Source organism: Peromyscus californicus, unplaced genomic scaffold (assembly GCF_007827085.1).
Source record: "Peromyscus californicus insignis strain IS unplaced genomic scaffold, ASM782708v3 Scaffold_18__1_contigs__length_77618521, whole genome shotgun sequence".
NCBI lineage: Eukaryota > Metazoa > Chordata > Mammalia > Rodentia > Cricetidae > Peromyscus > Peromyscus californicus.
Window position 1 is genome coordinate 32,691,792 of NW_026294480.1, and position 12,302 is coordinate 32,704,093.

The 12,302-nt window shown below is 43.1% G+C and overlaps 1 protein-coding gene across 1 annotated transcript in view; it reads right to left on the minus strand.

The window, feature by feature from the left end:
* Positions 1-403: 403 nt before the first annotated feature.
* Positions 404-12,302, minus strand: part of Mroh2b (maestro heat like repeat family member 2B) — a 53,924-nt gene continuing 42,025 nt past the window's right edge. The window contains exons 31-42 of the mRNA XM_052742808.1: positions 11,006-11,163; positions 10,407-10,533; positions 9,694-9,881; positions 8,306-8,446; positions 7,834-7,948; positions 7,109-7,255; positions 6,697-6,879; positions 3,576-3,731; positions 2,728-2,859; positions 2,156-2,258; positions 1,128-1,193; positions 404-510 (exon numbers count right to left, since the gene is read on the minus strand). Of these exons, the coding sequence (XP_052598768.1) occupies positions 404-510; positions 1,128-1,193; positions 2,156-2,258; positions 2,728-2,859; positions 3,576-3,731; positions 6,697-6,879; positions 7,109-7,255; positions 7,834-7,948; positions 8,306-8,446; positions 9,694-9,881; positions 10,407-10,533; positions 11,006-11,163 (1,623 nt within the window). The remainder of the gene's footprint in view (positions 511-1,127; positions 1,194-2,155; positions 2,259-2,727; positions 2,860-3,575; positions 3,732-6,696; positions 6,880-7,108; positions 7,256-7,833; positions 7,949-8,305; positions 8,447-9,693; positions 9,882-10,406; positions 10,534-11,005; positions 11,164-12,302) is intronic.

A 12,302-nucleotide genomic window follows, 5' to 3' on the forward strand; every position in this document is an offset into this window, starting at 1 on the left:
AGGGAAGATTGTGGGTGTGATTCAATGTCTGACAAAAATATTTATTGAAGGCCTGTGTATAGAAGAGAACAGTAGCTCTCTTCTTTCCAAGAGTGTGATTGGGTCAGGCTACACCACTCTTTGGTATCTGTATCTGCTTGGAAGTAAGTTTCTTAAGAGAGAGGGCTAGCTTGTGCAAACCATGTGGCTGTCACCAATCAAATTATAGTAGACTGTCTCTGACATGAAATTCTATCTCTTACCAATGAAAGCCACCTGAAAGGCTCTGGAGAATAAGGAATGTACTTGAAGATTTTTAGCTTAGGTGCCATGTCTGCCTTCAGGAAGATGTAAGTTTGTGAGTTCATAGGACAAAGACAGGAGTTGGTTTTAGAAAAAGCCTAGTGGTTTATTCCTTGATGGTTTACAGTAGGATGCTGGTCTCTTTACACCTTCTCAGCAGAGTCTGTAAGGCAGCTTCAGAAGCCCTCTGGACACTGACACAGGAGTCCTGCCGAAGAGCTTGGAGCCCTGAGATAGAAAATTAAATGAACAAGGAGAGTCAGAGCCTAGTAGGAAAAGCAACCAAGCCAAGGCCCTGTTTATACAGCCCCGCTGTACTGTACAGGTCAGTTCTGCGTGGGACCCAAGTCAATGCTCACCTCCTACTCTAAAAGGTGAAAAATGATGAAGGATGTAGCTGAGTGGTAGAGTGAGTACTTAGCAATTATAAGCTTCAATCCCGAGGAGAGGGAGAGAGGAGAGGGAAGGGAAGAGGAGGAGGAGGAGGAGGAGGAGGAGGAGGAGGAGGAGGAGGAGGAGGAGGAGGAGGAGGGAGAGGGGGAGGAGGAGGAGGAGGAGAACGGGGAGTGGGAGGGGGAGGGGGAGGGGGAGGAAGCAGGCATGATTTTTTTTTATCAATATGCTTAGACAGCTTGAAAACTCATAGTTGATTGGGAATGATGTCAGCAAAGGAGCCAAGCTGGAGGCTGCTATCAATTCATAGAAATTCCAGGGTCTAGGAAGCCTCAAACAATGACTGGATGCCAAAGTTTTCTACTTCTGGGCTGATCCAGAATTGGAGCAATCAGCTCTCTTTTTCTAAGAATAGAACAGAAGTATATGCACGAACTAGGGGTGATACTTACGCATGGTGAGTTGCTCTCTGTCTAAGAGCTCCACATATTGGCTGGTCAAGTGGAGAATAATGGCATCTAAAGTCAACAAAAGAAAATGGTACTGATTTCATTATAAGGGGAAAGTGGGCCTGATTAGAGCCAGACAGCAGGCAAATGGACTGATTGACGACTGAACAAATTTTGTAAGTCTCCATGTGCCTCTGAGGTTAATGTGAGGAGAGCTTCTATTAGGTCTTAAGCAATGTGCTGGGGAAGTGTTTACATATCCAGTTCATTTGTAAAATTCACAAACTGGCTTTCTTGGGGTGAGGAGAAGGTATTGTCAAGTTTCAAACTTGCATGAAATAGGGTTTCTGCATTCGTCCAATTTATAATGTAATTAAGGCAAGGATGTGCATGATCCAATAAAAGTCGTTAGGCCTTGGTATTAAACCTGACCACACCAGTGGGCCTTTTTACTGTGGGATGGGTTAGTTAGAAAAGGCTTACAGGGAACACTTAGGATCTCATGGTAGAAGAGTCTCTAGGGATTCACTTATTTTTCTATTTCATGGACTTGGCAGGGAGGTGATAAAGGGAAGTGAAATGTCCCGGGTAACCCAACAGAATCAAGGGCTCCTCTACGGATGTGCGTCTCCCTTCGATCATGCTGCTCATGTGCTCAGCTTGAGGATGCAGCATGTGGTTCACAGAAAGGAACGAGGCAAAGCAAAGTGTTTATTCTGGGGTACCAGGCTAGGAATCCAGACTCCAGGAAAATAAAGACCAAAGACTTGGAAGCAGGGGAGAGCCTGGGAAACTTATGAGAACGGTCAGGTCGGGGGGACAGTGAGAGAGTGTTGGTGAATTGGAAGAGACTGTCGATTTTCATTTGTGAAAGAAAAGACGACATCACAAGACAAATAACACATTTCTTCCTACTTCCTCCACTCCTGTCTTTCTCTGCTGTACCAGTTTCACGCTGGGGCAGCTTTCAAAGTAAAAACTAAACAGAAAAGAACAGACACATGTGGGTCAGGACTGGGAAGGGAGCTCACCCATGAGCTTGACAGCGGCGCTCCTGATCATCTCCCAGCTGCTGTTGAAGAAGGTGAATGCGTGTGTGTGGAGGATCCACAGAATTTCCTGGTTCTTCTTGGCCTGGAAGAGAGGTGGTTGATTTCAAAGAGAGCAATTGGAAAGTAACCCTTACCATTCCGTATGGCTCAGAAGAGAACTGTAAAGGTTAGCTAACACCCACAGCCACTTGCTGATTGACTGAACGTTGTCTTATGGCCATTTCGATGAAGATTTAATAAGGAGGGCACTGGGGCTTAGAAAACTAGGTAACAGACATAGTTTCAGGACCACAGAAGAAATGATCCTTATTGGTCTTGAGGGAGAGGGCGATGCGTGAGAGTACTAGGGATCATCGACATCCTTGCAAGGGTATCCTGGCCCTGATTTTGTTATTTCAACAAAAAAACATTGGAAATACAACAGATGTGACCCAAAGAGGAGACTTCAGTCAGCTCCTTGCTGGAGACTGATACCAGTTATGTATATTCTCGTGAGGTTTGTCTAGACTCCTGTCTTGCTATTTTGGTGGCACCATCTGCTGTACACTCACCAGTTTCATGCAGAATTGCCTGTAGAAATCCCTGGCCCGGGGCAGGTCCTGTTCAAGGAGGTGGTCTAACACCCCGTAGAGCTCCTGGAGGCCCAGGAAAGGGATACAGATGACTAAGACATCACGACAAGCCTAGAATACAGAAGTTTGGTGGTCATAGTCTGTGAGACTGGGGTCATCTGCCGGAAGGGAATAATTTCTCACTGACACAGAGAAAGAAACAGTAAAAGTCTGTGATTTGAAAGTAAGAAAAAAAGTGGAAAAGAACACTAGTGGAAGCCAATGAACTGTGGACTGGTGGCTGTGGAGCCCCCATGGGACTGGACTGGGCCCTCTGGACACGGAAGATGGTTGTTTGGCTCAAACTGTTTGGGGGGCACCCAGGCAGGGGGATCGGGATCTGTCCCTGGTCTATGGGCAGGCTTCTGGGAATCTGGTGCCTGTGGTGTGACACCTTGCACAGCCTTGGTGCAGTGGGAAGGAGCTTGGACCTGCCTAGGCTCAGTGTATTGGGCTCTGCTGACTTCCCATGGGAGACCTCAATTTGGGGGATGTGGGGATGCAGGGTGACTCAGGAAAGAGGGCTGGGTGTGGTGGGGGAGGGAGGAGAGGAGATCTGTGGATGGTATGTGGAGTGAGTAGAAAATTTCTTAATTAAAAAAAATTCGAAATGAAAAAAAAAAAAGTGGAAAAGAGACAAAACAGAATTCTGAATTGGCGAAGTGGCTTTTCCAGCTCACTTCTGAAGGGTGACCTCTGAGGTGGCTTCTGGTTCAGAGAGACCAGGCTTGCTTGTACTTCTCAGCCCTGGGGAAAGAGGAGGTGAAGGTGTCTACAGGACTACTTACAGCTCCAATCTTGGGATTAGGGTCCCAGAGGTGGAGAAGGAATGAAATCATGCTCTTTTTTACTTCTTCAGCAAAAAATATCTTCCATCTTCTTCCTGTGAGGGATGCTAAATCCTCAAATAACAGGATGGCAGTCAGTCTCACATCATCTTGCTCCTGCAGTGACAAATGGATCTTCTCACAGGATGTTCCCTGCTGGCACCCCCTTGGTACCCACCACACCTTGCCACACTTCAAGCAATGGAAGGAAGGGCTATAATCTGGACACTGGTGCATTCATGTCACTGGCTCTGTGCATTCCAAGCCTGCAATCCCCCAAACGCAGTTTCAGATGATGCTGTGGAACTTAAGACTCGATTTCTTCCTTTGTGGGGACGTGTGATTGCAGAATGACAAATAGCAGAGTTGGCAGCAGGAGGCCAGGGAGGGTTCCCATTTGTTATATATTTTCATAAAATGTCCTGGTTGCGTAATTAACCCTAAAGCTATGAGTCCTCTTATCTAAGCTGCATAAAGCCGAACACTCTTCTTCAAGATGCCAAACATTTTGTAAAGTGATGTTGCTCAGGAATCTTGGCATTGAGTCTTAGGCCAAACAAAATCCTGTCTTGGTCCTCCTCCTGTGAATATGGGACGTTATCAAAAATCTCATTTTTTTCTTTTGTCTAGGATAGTTGGAAATTATTTCAAGGAGCACAGTGTGAGATGATGAGGGAAGACTCTGTTAGCTTACTTGTGTAACTTGTTGATGTGGTTCAGAGTCACAAGAAGAAAAAGAAGCAAGGGTGAGTTTTCTGTTCAGGCCCACAAAACTGGTTTAAAAATTAGGAACTGTCTCTCAAGCACAAGGTCCTCACTTTTCAGCTGAGAAAAATGGATTGACACTGAGCAAAGTGAATGCTTGAGGTGGCCAAGGAGCGAGAAGGGGGTGTGGGTGGTACTGCCACGTGTTTTCAGTTCTGCCCTCCCTTGAAGCATCATCCTGCTTTGAGAATTACAGCAAAGCACTTGCACACTGAGAGGAAGATGGGGGGTGGGAGGGGGGAAAGTAGACTGATCACAGAACTGCATGCTTATCTTACACCAAAGTACAGAGGAGCAGAGGACAAAGCCTTACAGGGTTACGCACACTTGCAGGAAGGCGACACCGCTAGAGGAAGATTCGCATATCTTTACTAACATCTAGGTTTTGTAAAATCTTTATTCACATGTGATAGAATTAATCCCTATCGGGGGTGAGAAATGACTAACCTGATAACCAGAAAGAATTTGCATTTTTTTCTTTTAAAATAGCACTGTGTGACATTGTTTTAAAACTGTCAAAGAAGACTTGTAGCTTACTTGGGGCTCAGATCCAAGAGAAATATTATTATTTAAACAAGAACCCAGGGAATCTAACACATGCGGCCCAAAAAAGCAGACTTCAGTCAGCCCCTTGTTGAAGATTGATATCAATTATCTATGTATTGAAAAAATAAACCTTTTTCCCCCCAGGAAATTCTACATTGGGTAGGAGCCCAGGAAGCGTTTTTGAGGGTAACTTGAGAATTAAAGAAAATGGTTGGGGGAGAAACAGGCAGAAAGCTCTTTTCATATGCCAGGTTGCACTAGAATATAAACAAAGTACAAAATGCAAAAATGCAACACTTTAGAATTATTGGCAGTGGGCATACATTATATATTAAAATTTGTAGATCCTAAGTTAATAAATCACCAAAGTTTCAGGAAGAAAGAGAAATATTAAAAATCTGGAGTAAATAAACAGGGAAATGTTGTACTTGAAAGGTAATTTTTCCTTAAATTCAACTTAATACTTCTCAGACCTCAATAGGAACTTAACTTAGTAAGTGGCCTATAAAATATATAATGAATAGAAAAATTGGGTTTTTGAAATCGAAATTTTTGGTCTGGAGACCAGAAGGTAAGTAATTTTATGAAGCCTTAATGTTTATGAAGGGAACACTAGAGAAGGCAGCTAGCAGCTCTCCTGGCAACAGGACTTGAGGAAATGTCTACAGACCTCAAAACGTTAGGTTGAAGTTGTTGTGAAACAGATTTTCACATCCACAGCAGTGAATAAACAAATAAACAAACAAACAAAAAATACTAAAATATAGTTTGTGGAATACAGAGAGGAAGTGACTCCCCTTCACTTAGAGTTGCTAATTGATCTTTTGGGATCAGTCAAATAAGTTACAATTTATGAGCCCCATAGTCCCTTCATCAATTATCAGCTCTGCAGGAAGACTGTGAAAGCAGCTATGGGCAATACATCATCAGTGAGTGTGACTGTGTTTCAATAAAACTTTATTGACAAATGCAGAGTGTAGGCTGGATTTGGTTTGTGTGTTATAGCTGGCTGACTTCTGGATGTCTTTGAATTTGGAAAGTGGAACAGATCATGTTGGAGGAACTAGAAATTGTCCCAGTTCATGTATTCCCTAAAGCAAATTAGGTGTGAGCAAATTATTTGGAAGATAAACCCAGGAAACAAACCTGGGGAATGAGAATATAGGAAACTAAAGAAAGTAAAGAAAGGAGCATTTGTGGTAAAGAAAGGATCATTTGTGGGTGTGCTGACCTCACAGGCAAATAGTACTCAAACCTTCTGTGGAATGAAGAACTTAAAAAATTTGTTCAAGTTTCTTCCCAGGGCTAGCTACCTTGGCTACAATCCTACCTCACTCTGCTTAGGTCATTTGTGGTTTTTTTTGGGCCAGGGAGTATGCTCAGGCAGAGAGATGTTGAGGGGTGGGCAGTAGCCTGAGTTTTCTTGAGTGTGAGCAGCAGGAAATATTAGATAGAAGGATTTATTGCAGAGAATCTTGCAGAGATAAACAGATAGAAAATAAAGGACAGCCTCCAGAGGGCCTGGAACCTTTTCCAACGCCCCAACTGTCTCTGCCCCAGGGTATTAATAGAGACACCAAGGGGTGGAGCAAAAGACCTCCTCCCCCAGCACAGCCAAATGCAGACCATCTCAGACACCTGCACTCAGGCCCGTGGTCCTAATCATGCTCTATGCAGACATGCTGGGTAAAGCCACGAGGAACCTGAAAACGGGCTCCCACATCCCTCCACTTCTTCTAGGGAAGGGAAGCTCCCAAAGAGGCTCACTTACGTCTTCAAAAAAGGTTCTGGTTTGCAACACTATTTCCTTGAAGTAGAAGCTGATGTCTCTTTCTGTGAGTAGCTCCATGATCTTTTTCAGAGCCTTCAAACTTTCACAGACGACTTCAGTGCGAGCCAAGTGGTAGAGGCCTCTGATGATAGATTCTAACATTATCTGCTTATGCTTCTTCACCTGTTATGGAACAAGGTCTCCTAATCTATAAAATTATTCCACGTGTCTCTTGAATAGGGTAGGAATTCCCAGGCATGGAGACTATAATGTACTTCACACGTACTTCAATCCCAAAGTTGTTACTCCAGCTAGGTCATTGGGATTTTCCCTTAATTTCCATGAAGCTATCAGATGGGGATACCTGGAAAGTCTACTTAAACAATTCTTTTCCTCCAAGAATGCCTCTTACCTTGTGAGGAGCCCCACATGCTGTGTTACCCAGTCCTCGGATGGCCATTTGTCTCAGAATAGCATTGGAATCCCAGGCACTCTGATCCATGAAAATCAGTACATCTCGAAGATTTCCATGCTTCCAGAGGATTGGCTCCCTCATAAGCTGAAATCAACAAACTCCTCCCCTTTAGAGACCCTCCCTTGAGGGGACAGCTCAAGGCACCTTAACTACAATTAATGATGGGTCCTTACTACTGTGCAGCAGAGGAAGGAAACCCCCCAGTGAACCAGCAAATCTTGTATCGGCTGAGCTCCAGATGTGAGCTACCCACAGGTCAAGGTAACGAGGACCAGAGTATCTAGATAGGAGGATTTTCTCAAAAGGAAACTGTAGCAGCAAAAACAGAAGTTTCTGATCACTGCCCCTTCTCTGGATTGGCTAGTCCTTATGTCAGGAGAAGAGCTAGTGACATGCTGGCTTTGTGTCCCCCCACCCCCCACATTTATTATTCTCCCTTCCCTGACCTGGAGTTTGGTTTCCACAACAGGCAGGAGGAGGAGCTGGTTGAGAGAGGCTTCACGCTTTACTTGTGTACCTTTGACAGGAATGGGTCCCTTCACTACTAAAACTCCCCTTGGAAGGCCCCTTTTCGGGGTTCCAGGTATCACTGAGCTCCATATCCTATACAAGAAATGTGGCAAGGGACCAGTGAACGTGCCCTGATGACTAATCCTCCTTGCCTCAGAGAAGAAAGCTGTGCCAGTTATCCGGTAGTTCTCAGAGGAGGAGGTGAGAGATGAAAGTAGGTATTCCATGATATCCAGTATAACCCCCTGCTGCCAGACTGCCATGCTTCTGGAAAACACACATTTTAGAAGGGACTTAGTTTCCTCTAACAGAAGAAACTGTAGTGTACTTACAGGTTCCTCAAGCCAATATTTGTATCTCAAGGGAAATACTAGATGAAAGACTGTCAAGCCTTACATTTGAAAATGGCCCATCAAGTAGTCAATTTATTTAGTTTATCTAAAGTAGTTCACTTGGGTCATTTTCATTTTTGAAAGAAGTGGTAAGTTTGGGGCTGAAACACCCACATCTTCCCCCTCCTTCCCCTTGATCTGTGTTGATTTGATTGCTATCAGTGAGGTTGATTTTCATTCTTAGCTTTTGTTTTTCTCTTCTGTATTCACTTCTAGATCATCTGCATATTACCTGGCCAGTGCACACACGCCTAGGTGATGGGTATCAGGATTGCTAAGTAGGTTCCATAGATTGTCACCTTCATCAGATTCTTTCGCAAGGCCTTCTTTCATGGCTTGGGCTTGCAAGCATTTCAGAGTTGCAGCTGAGAGTCTAGAGGAGATAGAAGATGCTACAGATGTAAATACACCCTACAGAGGAAGTTGTGAATTCCCTAGTTTATTCTTCCTACTTCTGGTAAGTTCCCAATGCTAGATTAGTGGATGTTGTTCAAGACAAAAGGAAGATAGTCTTATTCTCACACTAAAGTGTGAGTCTTGGGGCCAAAGGTGACAACAGGTGACAAGAGGATAATGACATAAAATCTTGTCAACTGCCCAGAAGGAACAATCATCAAAAATAAACCAAGCCAAACACTACAAGTGGAAAATGAAAAATAGCATGTTTTACTGGATCTTTGAGATCAGATTGCATCTTACTGTGAACCTGTCAGTTGCCATGATGTACTTGCTGTTGTCTATGCATTTATACATGATGTGTTTGGATTCAAATATGGCCCTTTAATCTGCTGTCATTTTGGTGAAGTTACATATATTATCAGAGCAGCATGGGCTGAGTCTAAATGCTGTTTAAAATATCTTTTCAAAGGTTGCTTTGTGATCTGACATTGGAATGAAAAGCTATACAAAAGGTCAGGGAAGCAGAATGACATGATATAAAATGAGAATCTATACCTTACAAATCTTGACAGGTCCCTTGATGAATATAAAGCAAGCATTTAAAAATATGAGAAACATAATAAACTCCATGTTTTTTTGGTTTTATTTGGCATTTTTTGTCATATTGGTCTTATATTTGTTTTGATTTTTATTTTTTTGTGTTTTTCAGAAAGAGCAAGAACATAAGGTTGGGTGAGTAGGGAGGTTGGGAGGGTCTGGGAGGAGTCAGAAGAGGGAAACATGATAAAAATGTATTAAAGAAAAGAAAAGAAAGCACTGACTCATGGTCTAATGAAGAGTCTGCCTTTCCTTAGTTTTATATGGACTGAGATTGCTTTTGTCAATTGCTGCAGTCTTAGATTGGATGGAATATTGCAATTGTTTTCTTCTGTGGCTGTCATTGTCACAGAATTCCAACTCTCCCAGGAAGATCTCGAAAACAGACACAGCGTGGGCCCTCTAGGGAAGAAAGCACAGTGCCTCACTCCTCAGGTGACCATTCTTAGCAGACACCTTAGGAACCACCAGGCCTGGAGCCACAGTTAAAGGCCAATAAAGCCTTGTTCGTTCCATATGGGTTTGATACCAGGGCAGACGGCACAGAGTCTGACTTGCACAGCCCTTCTTCAGGAGTATGGGGTCAGGAGCATCAAGGAAGACTTTCCCTGATGGGCCATTTACCTGCAGGGGTCTGGGATCTGCTGCCGTTCCCCAAGCTGCATCACGCGTCGCCTTTGACTCAGAGTAGAAGTTGGCATTTTCAGGCCCAGCGAACAGCTGACCAGCTTCAGGAGGAGGGTGAACAGCTCTGGATACAAGTGAGTGATATGAGTCCCTGTTAAGATCACCTCATACATAGCACAGGCCACCTGAGGGAACAAAGGACCTCCCAGTCAAGCAGATTTCTTTCCTCCAAGGCTGCTACAGAAGCATGTTCTTTGTCTCTGGAATCGTTTCCTAATTTAAGCATGCCCATGACAAAACACACAGAAAAGAAACATAAAATGGCCTCTAAACTACTCAACAGGCTGTGTTCCTTAGGACTGCCATGGTGGTGTCATGACTTTGGGCGGATGCATCTTGGAAAATGGCATGCTTTCCAGCATGGGGGATTTTCAGGGATGACAACAATAACAAGAGCAACAGTCATCTGGATCTGGATATATAGAAGACTTATTTGGCAATATAATTTCTCTGGGGCTGATAAGAAATTGGCTTCTGAAAATGATTAACCACGGACAACACGGCTGTTACGTTTGTCTAATATGAACTAGACCATAGTTAAATTTAGGGCACTTTAGAGGTATGGTGAATGAGCCATCACCTGGGACCAGGTGGGAACGGGTCACAGAGTAGAGCACAGACAGAGGCAAGTGATCAAATGTCCAACTTACTGAAATTGCATCTATTCCGGCTATGTCATCCTCTAACCTGGCTTCCAGTTTCCTTATCAGGGCTTTCAAGAGTTTGCCACTAGAGGCCGGGTTTTCAGCCAATGCTTTCCACAATGTCTTTGTGTCCCTAGGACGACAAGTCGGGAAGTTGACAGATAAGGCGCAACTCTCTGGACTGTGAGCTTTTCCATCTGGCTTACTTTAAAATTGCATTATGATGAATCATGCTTGCAAAGACAGATAGATATGCTTCTATGTCAAGAGGCAATAAGGATGGTTTGTTTAACAGCCCAGCATGTGGCCTTGGGTTTCTGAGGCATGTGAATGTCCAAACAGATGGAAACCAGAAAGAAGAGGAATATTAACTTTCAGTATGTACTTATTACAAGTGCAATGCATTTCTATTTTAAGATGAGCTCTTTTGCATTCAATAAAATGCTTAGAAAACTATTACCTGTTGTTTAAATATCAATTTTAAAAATGATGTTCAGGTGAGATGTTATCAACCTTTGCTATCTTTCTCTCAAACAATACATCCTTCCCAGTGCCTTGTAAGATGGTCTTTTCCGGGAGAAGAGGCCAGATGCATTCGACCCTACCTGTCAAAGGGCAGAGGCTTCTGTAGCAGGTTGACAACAACTGCATCCATGTGAAAACTGGCAATCTGGGAGACAGCTTCTAGCATAAACTGGAAACTTTCCTCCTTTTGTCTGAGGACTGGCATGTGATGGTAAGTTGTGCTCAGGATCTCCAGGAGCTAAGAAGAAACTTTAAGTTGTCACTTTCTCTCGACACGAATGGTACAAGGGAGGTACCATTCACACTGTGGTGGGTGGTTGATGAATTGCCAATAATGTTAAAGACAGTAATTGTTTCTATGCATGACTCATTTCTCACTCAATATTACTGGTGAACTGGGTATTTTTTTTAGCCCAGCTTAGTGAACACTAGAAAAAGGGTACACTATGCTGGGTATTGTCAACAGTACTGTTGGGGAATATATTGAAAAGGAAAAGGATGCAACCCTTTTGTGAGAGAAGGGAGGTATTTAATAAAGTATTTCAGTCATCTACCCAAGAGACTGGGTTCCAGGTGGTATAAGGCAAATGGTGGTCCAGAAGCAACCAGAATGCTTTGGAGGAGCCGTGGGTCTGGATCTTAAGTCATCAATTCTACAGGGCAAGGCAGAGATGGTGGAGAATGGCATCCTTTTCAGTAAGGACACAGTACAAATGTCAAGGTGAAAAGCACGGGGACAAGGGTGACGTCACAGGAGAGATGCCAGCCACTTTTCCTAATTGGGATGTTAACCAGTGACAGTGGGGAATACTTTTATATATATTCAGATTTTCTGTATGGGTAAGGACATGAATCCATGCAAAGATACTTTTCCTCTACTATAATTTTCTTTTTTTGTATGGATATTAAAGTTAGATACTTATTATAAGCATAATATTTTTATCATAAGCGTAACATTTTCTAAATTATTCAAAAACAATGCAAGCATCCCTCAAGATGATTATCTCAAAGGTCCAGTTCAATGATAATTGGGGAAGGTTTAATTTCCCTTTCAAAAATTTTACCATAGTTTGTTAATCAATCTCTCTCCTTATGCCAATCACACAAACACACAGGGATTCCACACTTATCAACTATAATTTCCCTACATTTAGCCTCATGCCTAACACGTGGTTTGCCATTTTTTTTTTATAAAAAAATTTATTGGAAAGTAACTAGGACAGAAATAATTTCTAATAACCTTACTCAAAGCTATATAATTAGGATTGTTGACAACGGGATGTGGGGTAAGAACCTCTTTCCTTCAGAGATGGCCTAATTCAGTTTAATTCTCTTTCTTGCTGGTTAATCTTGGAGTAGTGTGTGTTATCTCTGACT